Raw genomic sequence first — 25,366 nt, 5'->3', positions numbered from 1 at the left:
CAATGAACGCTCGTTTCCATTCTCTTCCCTGCTGTTTTGCGGGTTACGTAAGGCATATAGGAGCAACATTTTCAAGCTGTTGCTTGTGTAGACCGGGATTCAAGAGACCACCCTTTTAATTCTTTTTTCTGACATTAGTTTGTTAAGGGCTCATTTTCTCTCACTGTGTTCCTACACACAACAGTGATTCCAATTGATGAACTGGACTTTCGACCCAAATATAAACTGTTCTCAGGATGGAAGAGAGCTCTTTGGTTGCTCCAGGAGTTTAAACAGAATTTGTAAATTTCTGTCTGGAGAGATATGAATTCTGCAATGCTGTTGAGCTGAAGAAGCCTGTTAAGTGGAGGCGTAAATAATGAACAGTTGTGGGGGTAATCTGCCTCCTCGAAGACAGAGGGCCAGGGACAGCTTTGATTATCAGCTTTCTGTGAGGAGTCAGGTGATTTTGATAAAGGGCTGAGACATCACTATTGAAAACATTGTGAGGAGCAAACTGAGCTGCTTTTGATGTGCAAAGAAAATTCTGTGTGCCTGCAGACTGATTAGGTCAGTAGTTTATGTTAAAAAAGAGTTTATGTTTGAATTAATGAACCATATTATAAGGCAAGAGTCAGGGCAAAACACAAGACTGTTCCTTAGGTGTTAGAAAGAAAACACCAGATGATGCCCTTCTTCCTAGGAAGTCAGGGAAAAAACTAAGTGCTTTATTCACTATGCTGTGTCAAATGACACTTGCTTCCTACATACACACACGGAAACGCAATTCCAGCAGCATTAGCCCCTCTCTGCCTACTCTGTACTTTCATAAAGAAGAGTCAAGTCCAGTTGTTTTCTTTTAGTCTGGATAATAACTTGTGGGAATATGCAATTAGGGACAGATTACTGCAGGGCAATTCTAACTAGGCTAGACTGGCACCTGAGGTGCCCCAGAGTGAGACAGGGTTTTCTATTAATCAAGGTGGTAACGGAGTCAGATTGGATTTGTGAGCACGCCATGGGCATTTAGGGGCTTGACTGGGGTCTTGCAGTTAGAACTATCATCCCCCATAGCCAAATGGAAGCAGATCTCCTTGCAGTTTGGTGGATACCCTGTCAGGTGCTGCTGACAGCCCACGAGACAGAAGCGTTGTGCAAGCCGAAGCACGGAGGGAAGTCAAACCGTTGCGATTATTCCCCCGTCCTCCTCAAGCAAACTCCGTCCTTGCGCTGCAGAGCAACCTCTGAAGGACTGAGCAAAACCGAGCCTCGGAAGTGCTCTCACTGCTTTGCAGCGCCAAGAGCTTGTCTCTTGCAAAGCTGTTCCCAGGGGTGATACAACGCAATGCGCTGAAAAGTGAAGTGAAGCGCTGCCCTCTTGTGTCCGTCACTGGTTTTTCGTTTGCCTGTTTTTATATTCCTGTTTCTATTCGTGAGTGAGCACTCAGCCATTTCCCTCCAATAGATAATTCTTTGAAAAGGCATCGGATTTGTTTCAGAGTACTACCCTGATGGAAAAGTTCAATATATAAAAATACGTCTGCTGTATCTGTGGCCTGGGGACACCCAGGCCTGGGCATATATTGCTCTTCCAGCTAAAGACATCCAGATAGCCTAGTGTCCATCTTGACACAGAAGAAGAAGGCAGAGGAGAGAATAAAACTGGAGAAGTATAATTATGAAGGACAGAGAAGAGAGAGAAGAGAAGCAGATTTATTAAACCAATCTTTCCCTGCAACCCGCATAGTAAGCTATACGCAAGTTAAATATAGAACTAACACTTCTCTAGGGAGCCGGACTCATGAACAGCTCACACACCATGAACGTGTAACAGAGATTCTAGGCTCAGTCCTGTTGGCTGGCAGAGAGATCTTCATTTTTAAATCATTGGTGCTCATTTCCAGGGTAGGTCTTGCAGTAACGGTTGTCAGAGAATAATCTTCTAAAAGCTGTGCAATATTTTGTGCCCACCACTTCTACTGCTTATTAATGACAGACTCCTAAATATTTGCAGCAGGTAGCCCCTCTTCATGGCTACCAGAGCAGCTTCAGCAGAAATGAAGACCGTCACGTCACATTTGTTAATAGCGCCTCGTGCACATGCTTTCATTCCTGCTCTTATGCCATAGATAATCCCATAGCAATGAACAATCCCGCAGATCGCTCTCTTAAAGGCGGCCAAATTAGCACCTTGCTAAAGTGGATTAAAAAAAAATCGCTACTCAGGAGTGGAAAAAAATCATACAATTTGGAATATGGGAGGGGCAAGAAAGGGAAAGAGCTGTCATTTAAAAAAAGGCCTCTCAGAGCCCATGTTTTTGTCTGGGCCGAGACCACTGTGATCAGCTCCAAGCTCCCAGTATTAAAAAGATGCATAGCAGTCATCTTTGTTATCAGTACTTCAGGAAGAATCATCCCTAAAGAGTAATTTCTTTGCACTTTTACCCAGCCTGTTCTATGGTATTTTGTATTTATAGCTTATCCTAGATGGCACAGCTAGAGCACGCTTTGTTTCATCCTGCACATTGCTGAGTGCGTCTACGTACTAAACTGGCCAAAGCTGCCAGGAATCTTTGATGTTTTCTTTTCTGTACTGACTGAGACCCTGACACTGGAGCAGATAACAAAGTATAAAGGCATCTTTGAAATATTTGATGAATATTTGAAACACATTAGTAATACTTAACCCTGCGTGCAAGTGTCTCCGAGACTAATTTGTACTTTAACTGGCAAAAATAAGCAATAAAAAGATCACACCCACGAGCCAGCTCATCTTGAAAACAGAAGTTTAAAGATCTAAAAAACTTCAAAAAAAACAATCCCTTCCTGACCAACAAAAAAATACGTATCTTTTCTTATCTGTCTGATTCCTTGTCTCTAGTTGTGAAACATCACTTAATGCATTTCCTTCCACACTTTCCCATCCTTGTTTGCCGTCTTCCTGCAGTTTCAGGAACATGTGCTGTTCTGTAGCAATGTGCACTCCAGCAAAAGATCTCAGAAGAAGAGAAGCTTCAGCGGCCGTTCAGTGTGACTTGCAAGAATTCCCCTTTCGATTCCAGTTTGGGAAGCTTCTGTTCCAGAACAACAACTTGCTGTTTGTACTGGTCTGACTCTTCGTGTGTGTTCCCAAGACGGCAAAATTCCCCTGACCTTTTTTATTGCCATATGCTGGACACAAGGAATTTTTTTATTTTTTTTTTAATCAGAAGACGAACAAGTATTCATATCCCACTTTTATAGGCATTTTTAAACTGCTGCCCTTTTACTTCACTTCACATCCTTGAAGAAGCTTTACCAGGAGATTACAGCAGTCACAGAAAACATTTCTTCTGACTGACAGATCATCACGAGGGCATGAGAGGAAACATCTTTCCATCATAACCTGCCTATAAAACCAAACTCTTCACGTCGTCTTTAACTCTGACTGTCCTTCCCTTCCTTTAATCCCCATCTGAAAGGAGTCAGAGCCGTGGCTCTTCTTGTGTTGCATCTTCTGGATTTCCTGAATTTGCCTGTGTTGCTGGATCTCTGTTGATCGTATCAGGTGAATACTGGACAGGACTCAGCCCACCTGGTGTCACCTCTCCAGGGATGTCATTGAGTTTCTGGCTTATCCGTGCTACTTCATTGTATTGTTTTCCCATTTGGACAGCTTCATCATAAGAAGGTGGCAACTCCATTGCGTAGAGAGTGTAAGCTGGAGGGGACACAGTGTTCTTATCCATATCCACAAATATTGAATGAACAGGGGCAGTTAGAGGGTACTGCCATGAGCTATATGCTGTGAAGAAAAGGAATTAAAAAAAAAATTAATCACTTGCATGGAATGCTGATACATAAAGGGCTAATCCTGCATTTCTCCAAGAAATTATGGACTCATTTTTGTGGTGTCAGAACATATGCACTAGCACTATATACTACAACCTATCAGTATAGAATTACCTGTGATGGAATCTATACATTCTCCAAAAGAAAGCAGTCAGAGAGAAAATGTCTCTGCATATCACTATCCAATAATTATTGTGAAACACCTGACATAGAATATATATGTTGTAACAGAGATAGTTTCAGTCAGGTTTGTAGATGGACAATGAGGTGGGCAAAAAAGTTTAAAAAATGAGGGAATGGCAATAAGAACAGATGTGGGAGACGACACATAAGCGGTTAACCCACTACGGACTTTATTTTAACATCTGTAGTGTTAAATCCTACTTCTCTTCTGCACTCACTCACTGTGTGCCCTGATGACCTTCCTTTGTCTCTCTTGCCCACCCTGTGGGGCTGAAAGTTGTTCTGGGAGTACATCCGAAAGCCCCCGTATTGCAGTGGCCAGACACAGAATTCTAGGCACACGTTCAACAGCAAAGCACTGTTGAATAGTTGGCTCCTGGAGGATACTTACAGGTGACGGTGCTGTGGGCAGTGCTGTCACTGTCGATAGCAATAGCTGTCAAATCGTAAGGGTGCCTAGAGAAGGTCTCAACTGGAGGCCTCTTCTTCCGGCAGCAGAATTTGATGCAGCTTGCTGTGATCCCACAGAGCAAGAGCAGGAACACGGTCAGCAAGATTAACCTTAGAGGAGGAGGGAGAATACCATGATTTCATTGCTCATGTTTAACTTCTTCCAGAGCTGAAAGTAATTTCACTCTAAAACAGGTGAAGACAGGCCAAACTTCCTAGGCTTAGTTCTGAATGGGTGCTGATCCTGAATTAGAAAGTTGGCTCACAAGCACCTAATCACAAGTTGAACTACTACCGACCATCGGAACAATCCGTTCTGGCTCACAGATGCTGTAATGTTAATTACTCTGGGTTGTATTTTCAGCTTATATGCAGTGAGAGTGGCTCCACTGTCAATAGTAACAGCGGGTATTACATGGAGGGAAATACAAGTACAAACTTTTGGAAGTCTAGGACCTATATTTATAAATGAGCACAGAGATTATATTTTGCTGTATGTCTTGAAGACACAATTCTATCTCTAGCTATCGTTTAACAAGGTTTATTGTTTAACAATTCGTAATGTACGTAGGTCGACACGCTAGTGTTTCAGGTTCTCTCAGTTGAAACTCTACCTTCCCGCCCCCCAGTTTCTCAAATGAACCCACTCTTCCCAGGAGCGAGGGGAGCAGTAGGACATGGCACAAGAAGATGAGGTAATAAGAAATGCTTGAAAGTCCTGTAAAGAAGTAGGTCCAAGGACAAAGTGGGAGTAAATTCATAGCAGCTTGACAGGAATTACTGTGTGACAGATCATGCTGCTGAATTTCTCATTAGGATTGTATTCCACCCTAAATATGTATAAAAATGGCCTCAGTAGCCTTCTATTATTTTTTCCAAACCAAAGGTAGTATTTGCCCATAAGAATCATGATTCCAAAACAAATATTTCTTCAATAACTGTTTTATTTAGTTTAACAACAGTATATTTCTATTAGTATGAGGATTAGATACACACAAAGACTACACTCAGTATGAAGGTTGGATTTGTGGGCCTCAAAATTCCACAAATTTCATGCATTTTCTTGCAAATTATTGTTTTAGAAAAACACGTTCAGGCACCTTAAAACCATGTGTGAGAAGAACGTGCTGCCCTGCTGGAACCTGGCCATGGAACGTTCCTCCAGTGCGAGGAGTGTTACCTCGTTGCCAGCCTGTTGGGATTTCCTGACTCTCCACCAGCAGCATACTGGTGTGCCCTGGGAAATCATCGTGCTGCACACACTGCTGCCTCTGAGGAGGGCAGAAGTCACCTAGGTGAAGGCATCTCAGCTGTATGAATCTCAGCACTAGCTCATTAGCTCTCACGATTTCAATGCTGCCTAATTACAGCAGCCTTCTTAAAATATTTTATGAGTATGTATTTTTAAACAGTTCTATGTATCAGTTCTAAGGAAGCAAAGAATATCAACTGAAATTAGTCCAGACTGAATGACAGCTAAACATAACCAACTCACTCTGCTATGTTACTATGTTGTCAGAATGCAAGCTATAAAAATAACGTTAGGATACCTGTAATGCATGTGTCAGGCAAGAGGCAAAACCACTTGTGACAAGAGCTTACCCTCTTACTTATCACTATTTCCCCCCTTTCAGTCATGCAGACAGCCAGCAAATGGGTTTGTAATCAGGTTGAGTTCAGGATGAAAACGCAACGCTAGAAGCCAAGGATCTCTGTTCCTGGCGGGGGGAGAGGTGAGGGCTGGGCGTTGGGCAGTGCAGCGCTGAGCCCTGGCTCCGTGCTGCGTAGCTGCCCCTGTTCAGTCTATTTTGGAAAAACAAACAAGCCCCACAGTCACACCGTGGGGTTCTCGGAAAGGAAAGATGACACATCCCTAGTGAATGCTGTACCCTGCCCGACACCTTATCTCCCCTGTGGTCTCATCTGCAATAGATTCCACTGGGAGCTTTCATAAAGCCGAGGAGAAACCCTTTCCTCCGTCCTGCCTGAGAAGAGCGTTTCCATTACCTTACCAAAATTACTGTTCATAATAACTTTCAAATTATTCTGGGCTAGTAAGATTAATAATAAACTTACCAGATATACCACAGACTTGTCCAATTAGACATGTTCCGAGAGCATCTGTGAAGAAAGGGAAGATGATTCACTGATTTAAATATCTACAGTCAAACAGTGAATGTGTGACAGGGAATACATTTCATGTGATTTCTGAGGTGAAAAATGGAAAGCAACCAGTAAGAGTATGGAGCAAAACCCCTTTAGGTTTAGTTTCAGAGGGCTGTTCTTCATACTTGTAACATTACTCCGGCTGAGAACATACAAATAGTCCCACTGTAAAAGTTGGCATCTGAGTCAATAGAAGTTTTTCCAAAGCGGTGCTTTACTGTTGTGTGGGAGGGAGAGCTACACATGCTGGATTCTCAAAAAACATATCAAAGAGTTATTTAAAGTTAACGGAGATGAGGTACCTAATAGGCCTATCTGAAAATGCCAGCCTACTGCCCGCTTCCCCCACTTATTTTTAAATTACTTTTTCATAGCTCAAATACAACCAGGAGTGTTTTTTTCAGACTTACTTACAGTACAAAAAAAGGGGAACAGCTTCTATTACATTGCAGGAGCCCAGCTATTAGCACTATTGTAGGCAGTGAATTGCACGTAATGGATTTCATGTAACAGAGTGAGGCTTTTGGCCACAGAAGAGAATTTGCAAACTGCCTTTTCAGCAGATGACTCTTCAGAGTCAGTTTGTAGAGAAGATCGTTCACCTTAGCCTAGAGAGCAAGGCCAGCCAAGTCAGAACTGTAAGTTGGTAACGATCTTGGAGATCAAAAAAATAGCGGTAACAGCTGGCCGTCAGTAAGTCCTCGTCCTGGTCTGGTAATGTCACTCCATCTCGCTGGGAGCAGAGCTGGTAACAGACATTTGAAAATTTTTGATTACTCACTGATCAGAGTTCTTGCGGTTGTTCTCAGGAGAACAGAGCGATTCCTAGGAAGGGGGGAAAAGCAGAATCGGTGAAGCGGGCGGCCCGGGGAGCAGCAGCACCTCGTTCATCTGCTGCCTGAGCCGAGCAGAGCCCCGCGGTGCGGGCACAGCCGCCGCTGGGTCTCCGCGCTGAGCCCGGCGACAGGCGGCTCCTCAAGGACGAGCGGCCGCGGCGCCCGGACGCCGACGGGGGACAGGAAAGGGGACACCCGCGCCTGGGGGAGCCGCATAAATCCCCGCCCGCTATCACGCGGGGGCCGTCACTGGGCCGGCCGTGCCCTCGCCCGGCGGCGGGGGCGACCGACGGCAACCGCCGCCCCCGGCTCGATCCGTCCCCGCGGCCGCCGCCCGGGAGGCAGAGCCGCCGGGGGAGCGGGGCCCGGCCCGGCGGGAGGGGCAGAGCCGCCCCGCTCCCCCCGCCGCGGCCCCGCGGTCCGCCCTCGCCGTGGGGTCGGGGAGGGGGACGCGAAGGGAGTCGGCCCGGGGGGAAACCCGCTTTGGGAGACCTCCCCGGCGGGTCTGGGACCGCTACTCGGCGCCGTTCTTAAGAGAAGGAAAGGCACCGGGTACACGGCAGCCGAACAAGCTGCCTGCGCCTGTGAGTGTCAGAGACATTTTGAAGGAGAAATGAAAAAGGAATGAGAAACTAGGTATGAAAAATAGTAGAAAGAAACAAAGGTTTGGAAAAGACAACCATTAGTCTTGTTAAAACACACGGAACGTGGAATGAACACATGGAATGAAAGGGTATTGAACACATGGAATGAAAGGGTATTGACTGCTCTCTGAAGACTGGTTTGCTCCAAAATAATTTAACTATGTCCAACGTTTCAAATGTAGAGTTTTAATTAAAACATCTCATGGTTTTTATGGTAATCTTGCATATCATTATCCTAAACGCCTAGTGTCAATGCTCTTCAGTAGAAGTTTCATTGGGAAATATTTCATTGCTGTGGTTGAACTGATCATTATAACAATTTGGCCCATCTCTGAGTAAGCTTTCCTGCTCGTCAGTGTAAAGTCCAGCTATTTTAATAGGATTTTATGTAGCCCACAGTGTTAAAACCCTCCCCAAGCCTCTTTAGCAGTTAGGACTTGCTATGAGTTACAGAAGTCTTACTGTCACCAGGGAAGAACAAAACGTGACAAAGGTCAAGCGTATCCACCGTATGAATGAGCAAGGATTATTTCTGCTTCATAATAGAAGGTGACTTAAAGGTCAGACACCTTTGGAGCACTAATATAGCAGAGGTCAGTTACATGGCAAAAAAAAAGTTAGTAAATATAAAAGGTGATCAGGATTAGGGCAACCATGATACATGACTGGGTAAGCAACAAAAAGAAAGACATCTAGAGCGGAAAGGGGAGCTAATCAATGAATTATAAAGATTTCAGCTGGAGAAGAAAGGGGAAGATCGAATAAAAGAATGGCATTTTGACCTATCTGTTGAGGTCCCTGATATCCTCAGAGGTGTGTGTGTGGGTGCGTGTATAAAAGCTTCTCCAGTAACAAGAATGGGGCAAAATGCAAGGTTGGTTTGTTTTGGGTTTTTTTTTTTGAGATTTTAACGCAACAGGAGAATATACTTGGACTTGGGTTGCCAGAGGTTTCTTCTATGAGAAACATGGATAAGCCCCAATACACTGGGGGCAGTTGTGCCATTGGGAACAACAATGGACAAAACTGCTTGGAAATTCCAGGTTCAATAGACCATTTTCCAGGTGACATTCCCTACTTTTGCTCCATAAGGCTCAAACCCAGTGTTTCGAGGCTCAGTAATTGCACGTGGTGTGCTGACTGAAGTATTTCCCTACAGGACTGCTCAGCATCATGGGATCGTTGCTCATTTAGGAAAACCTGCATTTGTAAGTGTGAAGCAATCTCTGGAGTCACTGGATAAGCAGAACATGCATTAATAAGATGTGTATGACTCTAGTACTTATTATCTCTCTTCCTTTCTGTTTTAGAAAAGAGCTAGATCTAGCTTTTAAGGATTATAAAGATCCTACACGGATGTGAATTGCTTTCTTATTAAACTAGAGCTGCGTCAGAGCCAAGAAGTATACCTTTGCATTTAGATCCAAATCTGAAAGCAAAAGAGTCTGTGTCCAGTGATCCAGAGTAATCACAGTTGCAAAACTCAGTCTGAAAGCGTAACATTCAGAAGTGCAGTCAGAGGGGCTGAAAACTTCAGCTTCTGGGAAGCTTAGATATATTTCTGAGGTTACATTTTCCATATTATTCTTACAATAAGGGCTCGAGCCCTAGTGGAGTCCTGTAGTATGGAAACAGAAACATCAGATTACATGTTTAGAATCCCCTGGTAATTTTAATATAAATGTGCTCTGATTGTTGATAACCTGCTTTGGAAGCACAGTATTAAACATGATTTTTTGCTTCTTCAAGAGATCAGCTTGCACGAAGGCCAGAGCTGCTGTGTTGAGCTGCTTCTGGTAGCTGTGAACTTGGCATTAAGCCACGCAACGGCAATGCAATAGCTCTCTCCGCTGTGTCCTCAAGGAATTACCTACAAACCCACTATTTCTAGTTCAGCCTGGTGTGTCTAAATTAGCAGAATCATTTCCAGTAGTCAGTCATCTCAGTCAATTTTCTATTTCTTGTATCGGAGAAAGATCAAGAAGCTATTTTCATATATGCTATATATAAGAATTGTTTAGGTAGGAGCATCCACATAGAATTCCCAAATTTTCATTAGCCTGACAGTGTGCATCTCGGATGATTGCAAATTTGCATTATGAATATTCTAAAGAGGTTCAGCACCACTTAAAATTATAGCAAAAGCAACTATGTTAATCTAAATGAAATTATTTATTTCTGGTTTAGAAGTCGGATCTATTATTGAATCCTTGGCTTGCTTGCGCAACATCCACACACGTAAGCAAGAGGTTTTAGGCAAGTGAAGAGTCCCGGTGATGAAACAGCACACACACAACTGTCATGGGGTTTAGGCACGGGGTTTCCCACACTTCAGTCGGCTTAGTCAAGAACCAAGCTCTGTCAGATGGCTAGTGAGGGAAACCTGTTTACTCCACTCTTCTACAGATTGGTAAACTTCATTTAAATGCTAAATCAAGCCCAAGAACTGCAGCAAATATAGCAGAGGAGTAGTTGTTTCTTTCTGGAAAGGATCCCACTGTTTTCTATCCCTTGGTGAAATGTGGTAATTCTCATTTGAATGAGAAGGGACATCCAAGGATTGTATTTTGCAGAAAAAGTAACTGTGCTTTTACTTTTTAAGTTTTAGCTGTGCTCCAGATGAAGCAGCATGGTCTGCATGCCTGCGTTAAGTTTTACAGTGCCTCTGCTTTCCCACAGCAGACTATTTGTGTTTTCTTTTCACATCAGCTTGTCTCTCTCGTGGCTCAAGCATTGCTTCATGCGAGAGCTGGGCACATTGTACTCCGTATGCCAAATGAACAAACCCAATCCAATCAGCAAGGAAAAGCCTATCCTGCAAGGATCAGCTGCTATGCCCCCAAGAAGTTAAATATGATTACTTTCGAGGCCCAAGATAAAATAACAGGCTTTTCTCTCATGAAAGAGAATAAAAAATGCTCAGATTTCCATGAGCACTTTTCAGAATGTCAGCTGGTGTATTGCAAGCATAGTTTTCTTTATTTTCACTACTCCAGAAATAGCAGCCTATTCTTATTATCATGGTTCAACACTCCCCCTGGAGAGAAGGAATACACATTTAGCTTTCAGCATGGGACCTCTGACCAGTGAGACCCAGCACCTTATGAAGTCTGAAATTATTCATATTTCAAGATCAAGTCCAAAGAATGCAGTTAAAAATGGGTTGCACTCTTTGCTTACCTTTACGGCTACTCAGTACAGACTGTCACTTAAGCTGGTCGATGGCAGCTGCTCTTTACACCCAGGTTAACTTTCTGAATGCACCAATATAATGCTGTGAGCTTGACCCTCCAACTTCTACAGCTGAACAGGCACATCCAGAGCTCTTCGAAGTTGTTATGAGTCTTCCAGATTCTGTGTCCAAGCAAATACTGTTTGTGGGACCAGCTACTCCTCCCGTATACACCTTTCTGCTTACTAAGCATTTTTCTTATTCTTGCAAGCAACCTCCGCATTTTTAAAACATGGTCACAGTCTTTACATGTATTCTTTATTTTTTAAAATTTTTTAATCCTTTGGATGCTTTTTTTTTTTATTTACAGTACCTGTCCTCTATGAAATGGAAGATTCCTTAGACAGAGGTGGTGTTGCTGGTAGATAACTTTACACTTATTTTCAGCACATTATATGGCTATGGGAGTCTAGAGACTAATTTGGTCTCAGCCATCACTTTTCAGTTTCCAACAGTGAAATCCAAAGGATCCTCAAATAACAGATGCCCCCAAATTAGCTTCCTGAAATAAACCTTCCCCTCCAACACGCTGCACCTTCCTGGCTTTCTGAAAACTTCCCTGTCCTTAGGTAACTGTCAACTGCGCAGTAAACTACTTGCAACAGTTTCGTTTTGTGTAGTGGTGGTTCGTCTGGCTTTTAGGGCTGCAAGGATTGTAGGAGCATCAGCACACAACCTTCATTGTCCTCAACTCCAACCCAATGGCCCCAGCTGTGCCAGCAGACGCTCCGTGCCTCTCCCGGGAGGGCAGAGCTGTCCCTGGCTGTCACCGCCACCCCCAGCCCCTGCCTCCTCCCACAGGCACTGCTTATTGCAGCTGCAGCTGTGGTGCTTTAGACCCAAGAGTTAAGTAACTTCGCAGCCACTTGACCCATTATTAAATGAGAACAGATCTGAATGGATCAAACACACTGTCTACGGGAAAACAAGGAGCCGCTCTTCATCGGTTAGACAGGCATCCTCTATAAAAGGGGGAAACGAGTTAAAATATTTCTTGTGACAATTGCTTTACTGCTTTTTCCTGCAGTCCCACTAGCTTGACACATTTTACCTTAGGGATATTTACAGATAGTCTGTTTCTATTTTCTTACCGCATAAGCTAAATAAGCAATTTTAACAGCTACACAGGGCCAAATGGCAATAAGCCTCTGGAGTAGTGGTAAGGGAATTTTACCACAGACTTACTGTGGTCCAAGAAAGAGCGTGATATAAAAGATTATTTATGGTTCTCGATTTCTGCTAACTTCCTGGTCCCTTCATTCTCCGTAATGTAGTGCCTCTACTTTTCTCTTCCCCGAGCTACCTACTGCTTCCTGACAGGAGGTTAGACCTGCAGGGCACCCCAACTTCCCCAGTAGCAGGCAGAAATCCACCCTTAATCAGAATCCAGAGGAAAGCAAACGTAGAAATAGAGTTCTTGGACAGCCATGATTCTAGGGCGAGTGTCTAACCACATCCAGCGATTCACTGAAAAGCGTGGTCACTATTTCCTCCCTGACCATGTGTCATTGTAAGAATGACTGCCCAAAGGATTTGGAGGAGACTTGAATAAGAAGTTTTATTCTTGTCTTAAAAGGGCAAAAGTCAAGGATTTTCCAAATCCATTAAAATGCATCTGAAACTGGAAAAAGATAATGTTGTTTGAAACTCACCCATGTAGATGTAAAAAAGATACTCTCCTAAGGGAATGCCCACCTTTGGAAGACACTGTGATTAACAGTAGATGCATCTACTTGGGCCCCTCATTTATTCTTTCTTCAACCACAAGGTTATAGTCACAGAGTCAGCTTGAAAGTGAAACTAGTGGAACCAGAGTTTACATAGAATTTTGTGGGGAAAAAAGCAGAAATATTACATGTCACGTTCCTTCCCGCTTCCCCGCTCCCCTCACATATTTGCAACAATCCCAAAATCGTTCCATGTTTCAACTGAGATCCAATGGTTTCCCAGTAATATGAGCCTCCATCTTCCTTTCCATTCAGCTTGGTTCCCTCACTTTGTTGGAGCATATGCAGACACGACTTTTCCCATGAAGAGGATTTGATAAGTTTCCTTAATGTCACCTTTTAAGGTCAGGAGGGCTGTCACAAGCAGTGGGTCATCGGGCTACAAAAAAATCCACACATAAAACCAATTTATTTTTTTTTTTTGTACCCAGAACAGATTAGTTGATCAAGTTCTAAACTATATATTTTAGATTTCAGTTGTAAGAAGTACCAGTTATAGCTACAGATTACCTCTCTTCCCACTGCGTTGGCACTTGCATGTTTCCACGCAATGCTTGTATTGCAGTAAGCGAAGTGGCAATGACTAAGGATTCTATCTCCAGAGTGCTACAGATATTGTCACCACGCTACAGCCATGACAACTGGGCACAGCAGCAGCAGAGGACGCTGCAGTGAGGGTTGCGAAAGCAGTGGATCCTGTTAGCCATCACTTAGTGACAAATCTTGTGTAACAGCCAGTGGTTACGAAGAGGCACGATGTCAACCTGATAACATCATGCCAGAAACTGTTGCCTTATTCCTGCATAAGGTTAGCAGTAACCTCTTAATTCTGGAACAAGCTACTCATTCTGCCATCCCACACACAGCTCACAACAAAGAGCAGGGGAGTCTGTTCTTTCAGGCTCCATGAATGCCCAAGAAGATGAATCAGGAAGGGCAACCACAGCCCTGTAGAGAATTTTAGACAAAAAGGCAGAAGCAGCCAGGGAAATGGGGTTCATAAAGCAGTTCATGAAGCGGAAAACTGAAAAGGCCCCACCAACTTCTAGGAATATACCAAAGGAATATACCCACAGCCTGAAGAAATGTGAACAGTGGGGCAGAATGTTCCATGGAACCTTAGTTCTGTGTCAGCAGGACGGCAGGTTTTCATGCACTGGGGGCATTAAAAAACCTCACTTCACTGTGATTAAAGCTGTGGTTTTTTAGTTAACAGCAGCAGCATTTTGGCCTTTGGGACTCTATAATGCAGCGACCAGTGAGAAGTCATTTTAAGTTTTGTAAGATGCGAGTGGACTAATGCTTGTTCTTTCCACCACACAGATGAGGAGACATCCGTGGTGAGGTAGCAAAACCTCCAAATCGTACCTATTGTTCCTGGCTTTTATTCTCACATCAGTGTTTACACCAGCCTATGCTCCTTTGGTAACTACACGTGTTCCGTCATCCTAATGTGTCAAAGCAGCCTGTGCTGCCGACATCTTCCAGATCAGCTTTTGTGTCGCCGCTCCAGGCGGGTGACAACAGCTAGCTTGCACTTCCAGCTCAAGCAGCGACAGGCTGCAGAACCGCCACTTACTCGAAAGTCGGCAGGTGGCACCCACGAAACACCGATGCATTTCACTTGCCCACGCTCGAGCGTTCCCTTCACAGCCTCGATGGTGAATCCCTTCTGCTGCAGCAGCGGCAGGCTCTCAAGGCTGAACTCCACGCTCTAGGGGAGACACACACGGCAGACCCTCAGCACAGCCAGCTCCGCTCCGTCACACACAAACACTGCTTATTAAAGCCCAGGTGCTGTCTGCGGGCCCACTGCTCGCCCAATTGCTTCTTCTGCCCTTTGAAACTGCAAGTATCCATCTTGTTCGTTGTGGCAAGTTGTCACAATATGCTAAAATAACAGGTTCAGACCTGTAATTCAGTTCTCTGATCAAACTTCTGTATTTCTGAATTAGGGAAGCAATCTGCTAAATTAATTTTGTTGCTGACTTAATATGATAATGCTAACTCCTCATATTAGTCCCTGAAAAACAATACTTTCTTTTCAAACACCAATGCTTTTATAATGTAAAGTTTATCAGAAACCCTGAAAGCTGTATTTTTTAATTTATAGACTGAATTTTTGACAGAAAGAACTAGTAGCCATTTGTACACTGTGAGTATTCCTTACAGCGTCTGACATAAAACTGCACTTTTTATATCCTTCACCTTCTTAGACGCAAACTGAGCTGTCTGTATAGATCCAACTTTCAGTTCTGCCCTTGCTGGCACTGGAGGACTCTCTCCCTCGATGTACTCCAGAACGAGGAGAATGGACTTTGCTGGTTCTTGTAGCTCTAAACAAATAGGAATCAAGTAAACTCTGAGACAGTCAAAACTGAGTGATTATCAGTTTGGAACAAGCACAAATTACAGCAGGATGGTTCAAAACAAAGTGATGTTGTGGCAAATTCATGAGTTGGCATAGATAAAGAGATCCCTACAGAGTTAGTGAAGAATTAAGCAAAAGGAGGCTTTGCATAATTTGCAATCGCAAACTGTAACTGTTAATTGTTTATCAGGTTTCATGCTTGTTTTCTAGACCATACATTGTGTGTACTATATTCTACTTGTGCATGGTATGTGCTTGGATTTATTTATAGCTCAGGAGCTAGGAGTTGTTTATGTGCTGTCTCTGAACACAGATCCTGTCCAAAGAAATTAAGGAAGGATAAATTCAAACCTCTGAAAGTGTGTCTGTTTCATAACAGTGCAATTGGGAGAGTCTGGGATATGTTATTATATATGAAATAATTTTATAAACATTTAATACAAGTCAGAGAAGTGGTAGAAAGCAAATACATCATAATACTTTGTAGCAGTATTAAATTATAATCATTTTCTTCTCAAGGTAAGTTGCAAAGATAGAAGATTGTCGTTAACTGTAACAAAATTAAGAGAAAATCTTTCCTTAAGAGAAAGTTTCCTGCATTCTTTTGTGTTACAAGTGTAGGCTATACCATAATGCTTATTTGTTCTGATTCTGAAAACATTATCTTCAATTTGCTTTTTCTTAAGGGCTGAGGAATGTGCCCACGTCTTATTTACTGTTTTGTAATAAAGTGTAAGCGGTAGCACATTACCTCCATTCAGTGCTTCCTGCGATGACGGAGGTGATGTTACAGCCAAGGACTCAATGGGCACATCTAGTGGAACCCCCCCCTCCACAAACATCGGATGCTCTCTTGCTGCACCCTTTAGGCGGATCACATGGGCTATTTCCTATATAAGACAAGAACGCTTCAAATGCGGGTTACAGCTTCAGTACCGATGTGACCCGAATACTGACACAGCAGCATCAGTTGCTTGGAAATTATTACATCCTCTGCCTCTATAAATGCCAAGAGGCCCCGTACTCTGACGCAGGAATCCTGCCCCCTCCCCTTGTCTTGTCCACTCGAACACTTCTGTTTTAAACAGCCTTCCATTCTTGGGCAGCATGCCTCAGGAGGGGACTGGGCAAGCTATTTATACTAAAGCCACTGAAAGAGGCAAAAGTTATCTGCTGCCAAACGTGGCTAAAGTTTGTGAAGTAGGACCAGTCTCCATTCATCGTCAGCTTATTCCAATTTGAATTCTTAACTGCAGTCCTAAAAATAATCTGGAGATACAAAAGTTGCAAAGAGAGAAATGGAACTTATTTGCTCACTACCGGTTTCTGCAGTGCCTGCTGATGGTCATTAGCTGGCACTCTTCATTAACTTTTGGTCAGCCTCTTTTGGAAGGCGACATGAAGCCCCTGCTGTGCTGCCAGCCTGTCATCCTGCCCTGGGCTCTGGCTGAGCCCCACTGCTGCTCTGCAGATGGAACCTCCTTCCTCACGCTGGGCGAGGCAGGAGCAGCTCCCTGGCACTCCGCGCCTGTCACCGTGTGGGCACAGCTCCACTCCCCATTGCCATTAAATGCTCCTTGCAGAGAACCTCTTGGTGCTGTGCTCAGCAATGTGGCAGCCACCTGTCTCCCATCATCTCTCCTTCACACACTGTGGACAGCTGGGCAGAAGACGGGACTGAATCCCAAGTCACTATCATTATGAATTAATAACGGAATAGTTAAAACCTGAAAAAAAGTCAGTGGGCCCCAAACCTGTCATCTCCAACATACATCAGTTCATCTAATAAAGATAATATTTCTGCCTACAAATGCTGTCCACTAGATAGTAGGCGTTTCAAATAATTTTAAGACCCACGCTGATAAAAATCATTGTAGGTCATATTTAGACTTTGATTTCATAATCCAGGTATCTTGATTGTCTCACCTTGCCGAAGAGCACAACCTTGAGACAGTCGGAATAGTACAGGCTTTCGTGATCAGGACTGAAAGTAACAGTAAAATCCTGACTCTTCCCAGCAACAATTTCTCCTTCTGTTGGAAAGATGCTGAACACACTTAAGCCGCTATAGTTTTGTGTTCCTGGTAAATAAAAATGAGACTACAAATAAGAAAGAAGGACAGCTCCATTTCACTTCATATATTTTAAACCGAATTAATTTTTGTTGGAACAGTAAATAAATAAGACTTGATGCAAAACAGCGTGTTAGACATACCAGATAAACCCATCTATCAGCTTAATACATTCATCTCTAGAGGAACTGAAGAAGCATCACCAAACCCTTCCTATATTCTAGCACGTGTTTTTACAGAGATGGACATTCTTAAATATAACCTTTATTAAGCAATTACAGTGTGGGTTATTTAGATTCAAACACTAGTATCTCCTCACTCATGGATATTTGCTCAGGCTGCATAAATTTACAGCTACCCATATTGAAAGAATTAGTGCAGCTCCTACTGGGGAAACAAAATTATGTCTTTAATTTCAGTGATGTGATGCCCCAGGTTCTGACAGCTGTGTAGATCTAACAGGACAAAGTAACACTGCTTTATACTTCAGAAGTCTTTAAACAAAAGAGAGAGAAAAGAAAAAACCAAATTTACCAACAAACTCTGTTCTTTGCAAAGAGGACATAATAAAGGATGGAATTCTCTGCTGATCTTTGTCCCTTGTTGATGAAAGCGAGTCTAGTTGCATGGAGTATCGCAGGGTCAGCATGGAAGTGTTCTGGATCTGGTGACATTTATTTACAGAATAGCATTTTCATTAAAAAAACTGATTCTCAAGCCTGTAGGATCTGTATTTTGTGAACTGGCTGAATTTATTTTGCTGCATTACCGCATGATGGTGGTACCTGGGTGCCACCAAAAGCATGCGTTATTGCTACCCATAATGAGTCAGGTCAATCTCCACCCCCCAAAGCAAGGACCAGCCTCCTTCCAGGAGTCTTGCAGCAAGTAACATATTTTGGTTATTGATATATTTAGACAAAGTCTAAGAAGAGAAAAATTTATGCCTAGATCTTGTCCTGCTTCTGTGTGAATTAGCGGTATATGAGTGAGTGAATGGGTTAAGCTTCCCAGCCTGTACCTCGGCAGCACCTCAGGTGCTCTTCTTGGGAGGAGTTTTGCATTTTGCATTTCACCATGTGCCTCTGTCACTGCTTTGTGTGGACACTGAGCAGCCTCGGTTGTAATAGCAGTGACGGACAGAGTAAAGAAAGAGATCTACCTTTTCTCTTTCTTTTATAGAAAGTACTGGATCTACGGTTTTTTTGTATAGGCTGCAGGCAGGTCAGCAGCAGCTAACAAGATCCTCCCCACACAGCTTTGTTACCTTTGAACTGAAACTGTCTCAGTGTCAAATCACACTGCCAGACCTGCTTTTAAAGCTACATTCTGTTGTCTAGAGTTTGTCACTCTACTGAGCTCCTCTTCCTCCTCACAGAAATTGCTGGTGTACTGTCTGGTTCAGCACAGGGGGATTTACCTTGAACGTGGAAGTCACCTTCTCTCTGGCGATAACATATCCCATATTGAGTATTTCTTCCACAGAGCAAACAATTGATGGCATCACCCCATGACCAGTGATACTCAGTGTTAGACTGGTTTTTGCCGTCCGGACATCCAGCATTTCAAAAAACTGCCAAGAGGTTGTCTGTGTTAGCCCATTTGCTGAAGGGAAACATCCCCCACCCCTCCCACAAATGGGCTGTTACTACCCAACTTCTGGATTTAGTGCAGAGACAAAGATTCAAACGTTCGGATGGGCTATGCACAGGCAACAAAGTTATTATTATTATTATACAGCCTCACCCCCGTCAGTACTATGTGTATATTACACAGCCTGTTACATCTCTCCTCTTTTTCCCCATTACTGTTGTATCTTTTACTCACCCATTTATTCTCATTTGGACAAAAAGAGATGACAAGGGGTTTACTTTCACCTGGCTCAAGCATTTCAACTGGTCTCACCACCAGGAAGGGCCCGTTGGGATTCAGAACTGAGAATCTGAGCTAAAATAGCGCAACTCAAGGAAAAAAGTTTATAAGCGAAGATTGGTGAAAAAGATAGAAGAACACATTCTAACTATTGTTTAGACCAAAGACGTATAAAACAACTGTCTGTAAGCTTTTTCAGAGATGGATAACTAAGAGAAAAGAAGAACTAATCCAATTATTTTTTTTCCACAGAATTCAAATAGCTGCAAGATCCTTTTCCAGTTAGTAAGATCGCTACGTAACTCCATTTTCAGGTTTTGCCTGGAACAGGTCATTAACACCCTAAGACCAGGGACATGCCTTCTCCTGCATTATCCCACTCAGCTAAACCCAAACAAGCCAGTGTCCCAGCCTCTTACAGGTATTCAAAAATTCAGAGAAGCGTTGTGCAAAAATGAGTTGTTGGTTCTGTTTCACATGTACCTCATCCCGTACTGAAACTGGCTTTGTCATCAGTACCTTACACTCTTTAGAAAGGGCTTAAGTGCTTCGCAGGTTTGGCTTAGGCAGAATTCTTTCTGGTTAAAAGGGTGGAATGGAATTAGCTTTCCAGTAGGTGACCTAGGCTTGTTCAATCTATTCCGCACATCACCTCCTGCCTCACTCCAGAAGATGTGTATTAAGTCTGAAACTTGCTACCTCCTACTTGCTTTAGTGTCAAACAATTCCTCCTACAGATAAAGAGCCAAATTAAACAGAAGCCGAACAGCAGATTAACGTACATGTTCCAAAAAAGGATACTTCCAGCTTCTCCGGGGAGATGTTTTGTATTGTAATTCGCTTCATCATTCTGTGGCCTGACAGGAACAAAAACATTTCCAAAAGCGACGATGCTCACTCACGCACTACCATTCCTCCTGTTTACTCACACTTCTTTGTGGGCCAAATGTTCATTCCATTTCTATGGCTAATACATGAGTCAAACCTCACCAAAATACTTTCAAATTTGGACAGAGCTCCCAATTCCATCTTTTAGGATCAAGTCTGCTTTTTACATGCCTCAGCTGGCCAGATAGGCTCCTTTTTCACCTAAGCACCTAGTACAGGGCTAATTTCTATATTGACTTTTGTAAGTCAACTAAACATTGTAAAAGAAAACACAAAACTATGTTTAGAAGAAATTAACGTCAGAGAAAAAGTTCAAAACTTGAATGCAAATTTCATACCTATGGCAACATCACCAAAATCCACTGTGTTTTTTCCATTATCTGAAGCGACCACAACAGCTGGTGCTACAGCAGGACAGTGCAGCTCCAGATACAAGGTGTTGTAGGGGCTAGAGAGATAGTAAAAGGATATTTCCTCTTGGATCATACACAAATAAAAACTATTGTCAGAAATCTGTTCTTACTCTGTTCGTATCATAGGATATCTTTAACTTGGTAATACAAAATAATACATAGTTTTTGGTGGCTGACTTTGTGTATGCCTAAGCAGAACGATGATCTACATCTGGCTTAAATTTTTTATACAATTATTCTTTAAGCTGCTTTGATATTTGTGTGTTTGAGTCTAATTTAACTAGTGGGTTGTAAGCATGAGTTTCTACTACTGACCTATGATGTAATGAAGATCAGAAAATAAGTTTCCTCCCCAAATGAATAAAATTAGTGTGCCCACCATTTTCCCCTCAAATTTCTGAGCTACCATGAATTGCAAGTATCTAACTGCAAATACCTGCAGCTCAAGTTTTCTGAGCCTTTCCTTTCATCGATACGTCCACTTGCAACAAAGCACGATATGATGTATTTTTCAAAGCTCCCCCTGAAATTCCTCATCAGGAAAGCCTGGGCTGCCATATAAGCATCAGAACTGGAAAATCCAAGAATAAGAATCATCTCAGTAAGTGAGAGAGAAAAAAAAAAAATCAAGTAAATATCTGCTGAGCTATTTGTGTTTACTGTTTCTTAGTCATACATTCAAAATTGAATATAGCAGTGAAACTAAGCAACTGGCTTGATGCACCGTGATGGATTCACCCTACTAAGTGGTTTCCTGTTCTCACCAAAAAAGAGAAAAAACTATAACCCAGATAACAGATGCAATACTAAAGACTGCAAAACCCTCAATACCATTTCCTTATGCTGAATACATTGAGTATCCCAGTGTCTTCCAGTACTTCTACATCATTTCAGTTATATATATAAACACACATGATCACATTTCTGTAATGCAATATGCCAAGCAATACTTCGTAATGGGAGTCTAAAAATAGAAATTTTATTTTTATGAGCGGTACTGAAAGTATTTAAAAATTATAATTAATAGGTTGCAACGAACATAGGATTTTAGTCAAAAATCTCTAACATCCAGTCCAGCCAAATGCCTGGTGTTTAAGCATGTATTTACTTCCAAACACTTCTAAATTCCTCAGATTTCGGCAGAAGTGTGGTTCTAAGAAGTTGAATTATATGCTAAACAAGATACCTCAAGCATCAGATTTTCCATCTAAGTATCCAAATTTCTAGACAGCACAAATTATTGTTAATTCTCACTGAGGTATACATGTTGTGAAACGACTATTTAAAATGCACATTTTACAACATCATGACATTTCTGGGACTGAAGACGACTATGACTAATATGATGGACTGTATAAGCCCTCAAAAAAAAAAAAAAGAAATTAACCCAAAAGCATGGCTATGGGCCATCAGATGGTTTCCATCTGGGCTGAATGTATTTGACTCCGTTAGAACTATTCAGAAAAGGTATATTAGTAGCAGCTTCTTTTGGTAACTAAGATAAGCTTTCTAGTTGTCCTTTAAAATAACACCCTCGTTGGTTCAGCCCAGTTTCCCCCCAGAGCCACGTCTCCTGCTCTCTGAGCTATTCTTTGAAGTCTTCAATCCCTCTGATGCATAAAGGGATTCTTTGCCTGACATGAGAGGCTACAGCTGTGTGGCTTAAAAGCAGCACTAATTTTGGAAACAGCCTTTGCAACACAGCTCAAGCTATTTCTTCTCTACAGTTTGCTTTCTTGTCTACCTATAGGTTTTAGTAGATTTATTAAACCACTTATAAAGAGAATGTCCTCTATGTAGTACAAGAGGCTTTTGCTGACTTACTCAGGCTTTAACTCTTCCGATTTTGGTTGTTCAGAGCTATTGAGAGAAGTCAGGTATTTGTTGCCTCCATCCCTTACAAGCTGTCTGGAAGACTGCTGCCTGCTCATGGAAATGCTTGATTTCTTTCCCTCTTTTTTTTCATCTTTCTTCCTCTTCTACAAACACACACAGGGAGACATTATATGCTGAGGGTGATCACTGGTAATCCAGTCGAGACATCAACTTACAAATACACAGTCCCTGGCCGAAAGATACAGAACCTTAGAGGCGAGAGGTTGCACGGAGGAAGGTAACAGCAGCAGGATTGTGGTAACGAGCCACAGACATGGCAGTTATTACAGACATGTCCAATAATGTAAAATTAAATTGAAATGGACAATATTTTAACCCATCTTAAAACAAGAGTTCCCCTATTGGAGCAGACAAGTAAAAGACTATCTTTCATGGGAATTTTACCTATTTATCTCATAATTAAAGACAACCATAAATTAACATAAATTAAGTGACCCACAGCATTGCATATAAAGTCCACATATGCTCTAAATCTGCAAGGAGTGTAGAAACTTTTTTTTTTTTAAGAAGTATTTGCATTTAGCATTTGCAAGAAAGTCCTCTAGGAATGCTTTTGAAACTGTTAGCATGAAATGGAATTATTGCTCAGTGAAGAGACTATGCATTAAGTGCAACAGCACAGTCATACTCTTGTCCTTTTCAGGCAGGTCTTGCGCGGATCAGGAGTTTGGGCTTCATTAACATGCAAATAATTTTATGATAAAAATACCATCCAGAGAAACAAATATCTGGAAGTACCAGATCAACAGCATGTGCTAGTTCTTAGCATTCCTTACTTGTATTTCTGCCCCTGCCGCAGCTGCTCTGCAAAGCCTCCGAACTGCCTCTTCTCGGATCTGCTGATCTGGCAGCGTTGGTCTGAAGGACACTTCAATCAAGCTTTTCTGGGAGTGAGAGCACACACAAGAACCATGGGCAAAATCCAGCCCTCAGACATGTGTTATACCTCCAAAGCTCAAAAGGAGCATATACTTGTCAGCAAAAAATTAACTTTGTTAATTAAGTTAATTAAGATTAACTTGGCAGTACTAGGTTAACAGTTGGACTTGATCATCTTAAAGGTCTCTTCCAACCAAAATGATTCTATGATTCTAAAGAAAATATTTTTTTTTCCCCCCCCCCAAGCAAATAAGGTGATCCTAAAGATATGGTCACTTGCATTTTTTTTGGAAGTTCACTATGTTACAGTGGGCTGGTTTTACATGACCAGCTTTGACAGTTAAACATTCTTCAAATAAATCATAATGACAACACGAGGGAAAGAACATTCAGGGTTAAAGCTCCCATAAAGCATTTACCTGATCAGATGATTAACCCCTAACATCAGACTTAAAACATTATTTCTAACAATACAAAATATTCCAGCTATTCTAACAATAATTTACATTTCGAGCTTTATTTACAAGTGACAGCATTTGTAGGGATGCAGATGATCAAAAGATATGGCAGAACACTTGATGTTTAAAGGGAATTTACCTTCCCAGGCAACACAGTTCCAACAGAAGGTGTGACTGTCACTGGACAGGCTTCTGGCACACGGAATTCAAAGGAAGTAGGTCCAACAGGGGCAACTTCCCCTTTGCCAATTCTTGGGACAGGATGAGTAACGGGGTTGACACTCACATGGGAATTTATCACGTACAGTGTTGCTGTGGACACACTGTTTAAAGCTGTTGCAGCAAACTGAACCAAGGAATGAGACAATTCAAGAGGTGGGTGGACTCCAACTGCTCTGCATGACAACTTGAATTGTCTAAAAATAAACACATGATAAATTGTCTCAGCATAAAATAGTCTCTTAATCAGCCCGGAAAATAGGGAACTAATCCTGTAGTCCCTATTTAAGCAGAATTTCAAGCTTTGCAATGGGAATTTTGCCTGAAGATGAACAATAATACTAGCTATTTTTAATGCACAATTGGCTAGAGTCCCTACTTGAATTCTTCCTCTGTGAACTTCCGGAAATACATCCAGTCAAATCAAAGTTTGCGCCATCATTATTTTAGTAGCATTAGCTTAATGTATGAGGCATTTTTACTAAAAAGAGTCCTGCAGAAATTCTGCTGAAAGAGCAAGGAGAACATCACAGGTTGAGACAACCTGGGGTAAACTTGCAGCTTGGGTATGTGACAAGGGCAAGTTTCAGGTGGGATAGGAAAAGTCATCTCAGTAAAGACAGACATGTAAATGAAAGACAAAACTAACAGGTACCGAGCAGCTCTTGTCAACTGGAGAATTCTTACCGCCTCACATTTTGATTCTAGCCTCATCTCTTCAAAGTAGGCAGGGATTTAATTTCTGAACTAGCTTGACAGTGAAAATCCTCTGGGATTTAGACTTCTAGATTACCTGCTACTCAATCAGTTTCTTAACTTACCTATTAATCTCCGACTTGCAGGTTAGTTCAAAGCTGTACTCTTTCGCCTTGTTGGCTTTAAAGATTATGTCCAGTGTCAGGCTTTCAAGAGGAAGAAGAATTCCAAGTCCATCATTGGGTTGAATTTCAACAAACTTAAAAATGTCAGGATTAGAAATTATTGTTATTAAAATAAGAAATTATTTGTTAAATTATCAAATTATTCCTAAATTAAAATAAGACGTTACCGGCAAGATAAGAAAATTTTGCTCTTAAATGTACAAATATCAGGAAAACAGAAACCTTCTGGTGAGAAGCTTTCACCTGAGTTAGTGACTAGTGTCTGATGTGAAGATTTCTAATCTCAAAGTAACTTGAAAGGCATTAAATCCATTAACTCAGACTTCAGCAGAATCTCTTCCCCAGCTTCTTACCATCTATGGTAATCAC

General features: G+C 42.2%; 2 protein-coding genes across 4 annotated transcripts in view; both read right to left on the bottom strand.

Annotated features, from left to right (window-relative positions):
* Positions 1-1,672: 1,672 nt before the first annotated feature.
* TMEM52 (transmembrane protein 52) lies at positions 1,673-7,831 on the bottom strand. The gene is made up of 4 exons (XM_063353882.1): positions 7,391-7,831; positions 6,520-6,564; positions 4,385-4,554; positions 1,673-3,763 (listed from the first exon to the last, which is right to left on the bottom strand). The coding sequence occupies exons 2-4, from the start codon at positions 6,549-6,551 to the stop codon at positions 3,444-3,446; spliced, it is 522 nt and encodes a 173-aa protein (XP_063209952.1). The 5' UTR covers positions 6,552-6,564; positions 7,391-7,831; the 3' UTR covers positions 1,673-3,443.
* Positions 7,832-12,860: 5,029 nt separating this feature from the next.
* Positions 12,861-25,366, bottom strand: part of CFAP74 (cilia and flagella associated protein 74) — a 44,828-nt gene continuing 32,322 nt past the window's right edge. For all 3 annotated transcript variants that reach the window (XM_063353639.1, XM_063353638.1, XM_063353640.1), the window contains 15 exons: positions 24,938-25,071; positions 24,037-24,313; positions 23,337-23,444; positions 22,489-22,643; positions 21,101-21,235; positions 20,590-20,699; positions 20,165-20,220; positions 19,319-19,438; positions 18,912-19,064; positions 18,026-18,155; positions 17,346-17,500; positions 16,171-16,309; positions 15,257-15,384; positions 14,628-14,762; positions 12,861-13,427 (listed from right to left, as the gene is read on the bottom strand). In XM_063353639.1, the coding sequence (XP_063209709.1) occupies positions 13,314-13,427; positions 14,628-14,762; positions 15,257-15,384; positions 16,171-16,309; positions 17,346-17,500; positions 18,026-18,155; positions 18,912-19,064; positions 19,319-19,438; positions 20,165-20,220; positions 20,590-20,699; positions 21,101-21,235; positions 22,489-22,643; positions 23,337-23,444; positions 24,037-24,313; positions 24,938-25,071 (2,049 nt within the window). In that variant the 3' untranslated portion in view covers positions 12,861-13,313. The remainder of the gene's footprint in view (positions 13,428-14,627; positions 14,763-15,256; positions 15,385-16,170; positions 16,310-17,345; positions 17,501-18,025; positions 18,156-18,911; positions 19,065-19,318; positions 19,439-20,164; positions 20,221-20,589; positions 20,700-21,100; positions 21,236-22,488; positions 22,644-23,336; positions 23,445-24,036; positions 24,314-24,937; positions 25,072-25,366) is intronic.

The sequence above is a fragment of the Chroicocephalus ridibundus genome, chromosome 16 (genome assembly GCF_963924245.1).
Source record: "Chroicocephalus ridibundus chromosome 16, bChrRid1.1, whole genome shotgun sequence".
In the NCBI taxonomy this organism is placed as follows: domain Eukaryota; kingdom Metazoa; phylum Chordata; class Aves; order Charadriiformes; family Laridae; genus Chroicocephalus; species Chroicocephalus ridibundus.
This window is presented reverse-complemented; position numbering and strand designations above follow the sequence as displayed.